The following is a 5000-nucleotide window of genomic DNA, read 5'->3' as shown; positions in this document are numbered from 1 at the left end:
ATCGCCAAGTTCCTCTCCATTGGAAGTTAAGGACAACTTCCACTGCACCATGCTTCTTTGCAAAAACTCTCTCACGTTACCAGCTATTCCAAACATTTCCATGCATTCACTAATCCAACTATGGGGAACGAAGTCATAAGCTTTCTTATAGTCTATCCACGCCATAGCCAGATTAGTGTGCCTTTTCCTGCAATCCTTCAAGATTGTTTTGTCAATCAATAACTGATCTTTTGTACCCCGGCTCTTTCGCCTGCAACCCTTCTGTTCATCAGGTAGTAGATGTTCTTTTTCTAGGTAATCGTACATTTGATCAGCTATGATTCCTGTCATCAGTTTCCACATCAGTGGAAGGCATGTTATCGGCCTATAGTTCTCAACCGCATTCCCTTTCTTGGGATCCTTCTGGCACAACACAGTCCGTCCATGTGTTAACCATTTGGGAAGGGAATCCGTTCCCATCAAAATCTTATTTAGTTGGTTAGCAATTCTGTCGTGCATGTTGGTCATGTTTTTGATCCAATATCCCTGGACACCATCTTTGCCTGGAGCCTTCCAGTTTGGCATTTTCTTAGCTTGTTTTCTGACATTTTCAATACTTATAGTGACCCCTTCCTGTGAGTGTCTCCCTTTAACTTCATTCTTTAACTCAGACAGCCATTCTGCACCTTTGTTATGTTCCTTCTCCACTGTCCAAATATCACCCCAAAACCTTCTACTCTCCTCAGCATCTGGTACCTCGTTTGTTCTAGCTTCACCCCCATTCATTTCCTTGTAAATTTTTTTCTGGTCAATACTAAATGTTCGATTTTGTCTGAACTGGTTAATCCTTTGATCGTATCTCTTAATTTTTGCACTTTTGGCAATCATTCTTTGTTTCAATTCTTCAATCACAGTTTTAATACCTTTCTTATGCACCCGATATTTCTCTTTCAGTCTCTGCAATGTTTTACTTTTCTTGTGGCTGAGTTCACCTCTTAGGTCTCTCTCTAGTATGTTTACATCTTTCCTTATTCTTTTGATATCATCTTCAATGCGGCGTTTCCACCAAGGATCTTTCTTAGCTCTAAATTCCGGCTTCTTTAACCCTAGCTGTTCTGCAACCCATACAGTTGCTGCCCTTATCAATTCATTAGTTTCTGTGATGTTTTTGGTTTCAATGTGACGAATCACTTGATTTACTCTATTAATTTCTCTCTTCAGTTTGTTCTTATCAACCTTTTTAAAGGATATTCCTTCTGCGGTTCTCTTTTCAACATAAATTTTTCTTAGATTCTCAACAATTACCCTTTGACTCTCAGACAAGATATTCTCTAACACATCATCTTCGACAACAAACCCACCATTTTGCTGATCATTTTCCTCCACATTTACATCGTTCACCAAATTTTCCTCAACATCGACATCCACAAAGTTTTCGTTATATATCTGCTCTCTACCATCCTCCTCATCATTACTAGCTTCTCTTTCCTCTTCCTCTATAACACTTCTTTTTATCATTTCCAACTCAAGTTCTGAAAGCCAACCGTTCCTTCTGATGGCTCTGGCCTGGTCACATATACGTTGCTCAGTCGACTCAAACCCTCCTCTGTTCCTCCATTCTCTGAACATTCTTTGCCTGTATCCTCTGATAGGTTTTCCATTTTCATCAAATCATTATTATTATTATTATCATTATTATTATTATCATTATTATTATTATCATTGTTATTATCATCATCATTATCATTATTATTATTATCATTATTGTTATTAGCATCATCATCATTATTATTACTATTATTATTGTTATTATTATTATTATTATTATTATCATTATATCATCATTATCATCATTTTTATAACTATTATCATTATCATCATTTTTATAACTATTATCATTATCATCATTTTTATAACTATTATCATTATCATCATTTTTATAACTATTATCATTATCATCATTATCATCATTTTTATAACTATTATCATTATCATCATTATCATCATTTTTATAACTATTATCATTATCATCATTTTTATAACTATTATCATTATCATCATTTTTATAACTATTATCATTATCATCATTTTTATAACTATTATCATTATCATCATTTTTATAACTATTATCATTATCATCATTTTTATAACTATTATCATTATCATCATTTTTATAACTATTATCATTATCATCATTTTTATAACTATTATCATTATCATCATTTTTATAACTATTATCATTATCATCATTTTTATAACTATTATCATTATCATCATTTTTATAACTATTATCATTATCATCATTTTTATAACTATTATCATTATCATCATTTTTATAACTATTATCATTATCATCATTTTTATAACTATTATCATTATCATCATTTTTATAACTATTATCATTATCATCATTTTTATAACTATTATCATTATCATCATTATCATCATTTTTATAACTATTATCATTATCATCATTTTTATAACTATTATCATTATCATCATTTTTATAACTATTATCATTATCATCATTTTTATAACTATTATCATTATCATCATTATCATCATTATCATCATTTTTATAACTATTATCATTATCATCATTATCATCATTTTTATAACTATTATCATTATCATCATTTTTATAACTATTATCATTATCATCATTTTTATAACTATTATCATTATCATCATTTTTATAACTATTATCATTATCATCATTTTTATAACTATTATCATTATCATCATTTTTATAACTATTATCATTATCATCATTATCATCATTTTTATAACTATTATCATTATCATCATTTTTATAACTATTATCATTATCATCATTATCATCATTTTTATAACTATTATCATTATCATCATTTTTATAACTATTATCATTATCATCATTTTTATAACTATTATCATTATCATCATTTTTATAACTATTATCATTATCATCATTATCATCATTTTTATAACTATTATCATTATCATCATTATCATCATTTTTATAACTATTATCATTATCATCATTTTTATAACTATTATCATTATCATCATTATCATCATTTTTATAACTATTATCATTATCATCATTTTTATAACTATTATCATTATCATCATTATCATCATTATCATCATTATCATCATTATCATCATTTTTATAACTATTATCATTATCATCATTTTTATAACTATTATCATTATCATCATTTTTATAACTATTATCATTATCATCATTTTTATAACTATTATCATTATCATCATTTTTATAACTATTATCATTATCATCATTTTTATAACTATTATCATTATCATCATTTTTATAACTATTATCATTATCATCATTTTTATAACTATTATCATTATCATCATTTTTATAACTATTATCATTATCATCATTTTTATAACTATTATCATTATCATCATTTTTATAACTATTATCATTATCATCATTATCATCATTTTTATAACTATTATCATTATCATCATTATCATCATTATCATCATTATCATCATTATCATCATTTTTATAACTATTATCATTATCATCATTTTTATAACTATTATCATTATCATCATTATCATCATTTTTATAACTATTATCATTATCATCATTTTTATAACTATTATCATTATCATCATTATCATCATTATCATCATTTTTATAACTATTATCATTATCATCATTTTTATAACTATTATCATTATCATCATTATCATCATTATCATCATTATCATCATTTTTATAACTATTATCATTATCATCATTTTTATAACTATTATCATTATCATCATTATCATCATTTTTATAACTATTATCATTATCATCATTATCATCATTTTTATAACTATTATCATTATCATCATTTTTATAACTATTATCATTATCATCATTTTTATAACTATTATCATTATCATCATTTTTATAACTATTATCATTATCATCATTATCATCATTTTTATCATCATTATCATCATTTTTATCATCATTATCATCTTTTTATCATCATTATCATCATTTTTATCATCATTATCATCATTTTTATCATCATTATCATCATTTTTATCATCATTATCATCATTTTTATAACTATTATCATTATCATCATTTTTATAACTATTATCATTATCATCATTTTTATAACTATTATCATTATCATCATTTTTATAACTATTATCATTATCATCATTTTTATAACTATTATCATTATCATCATTTTTATAACTATTATCATTATCATCATTTTTATAACTATTATCATTATCATCATTTTTATAACTATTATCATTATCATCATTTTTATAACTATTATCATTATCATCATTTTTATAACTATTATCATTATCATCATTTTTATAACTATTATCATTATCATCATTTTTATAACTATTATCATTATCATCATTTTTATAACTATTATCATTATCATCATTTTTATAACTATTATCATTATCATCATTTTTATAACTATTATCATTATCATCATTTTTATAACTATTATCATTATCATCATTTTTATAACTATTATCATTATCATCATTTTTATAACTATTATCATTATCATCATTTTTATAACTATTATCATTATCATCATTTTTATAACTATTATCATTATCATCATTTTTATAACTATTATCATTATCATCATTTTTATAACTATTATCATTATCATCATTTTTATAACTATTATCATTATCATCATTTTTATAACTATTATCATTATCATCATTATCATCATTTTTATAACTATTATCATTATCATCATTATCATCATTTTTATAACTATTATCATTATCATCATTTTTATAACTATTATCATTATCATCATTTTTATAACTATTATCATTATCATCATTTTTATAACTATTATCATTATCATCATTTTTATAACTATTATCATTATCATCATTTTTATAACTATTATCATTATCATCATTTTTATAACTATTATCATTATCATCATTTTTATAACTATTATCATTATCATCATTTTTATAACTATTATCATTATCATCATTTTTATAAC

General features: G+C 23.4%; 1 protein-coding gene across 1 annotated transcript in view; it reads right to left on the bottom strand.

The window, feature by feature from the left end:
- The window catches only part of LOC125038695, a 3245-nt gene extending 1605 nt beyond the window's left edge, over nt 1–1640 (bottom strand). The window contains exons 1-2 of the mRNA XM_047632262.1: nt 1524–1640; nt 1–1389 (exon numbers count right to left, since the gene is read on the bottom strand). The exon at nt 1–1389 is cut by the window's left edge and continues 504 nt beyond it. Of these exons, the coding sequence (XP_047488218.1) occupies nt 1–1389; nt 1524–1640 (1506 nt within the window). The remainder of the gene's footprint in view (nt 1390–1523) is intronic.
- Between the last annotated feature and the right edge of the window lie 3360 nt (nt 1641–5000).

Source organism: Penaeus chinensis, chromosome 3, assembly GCF_019202785.1.
Source record: "Penaeus chinensis breed Huanghai No. 1 chromosome 3, ASM1920278v2, whole genome shotgun sequence".
NCBI lineage: Eukaryota > Metazoa > Arthropoda > Malacostraca > Decapoda > Penaeidae > Penaeus > Penaeus chinensis.
The sequence above is the reverse complement of the archived record's forward strand: the minus strand, read 5'-3'. Positions and strand labels throughout refer to the sequence as shown.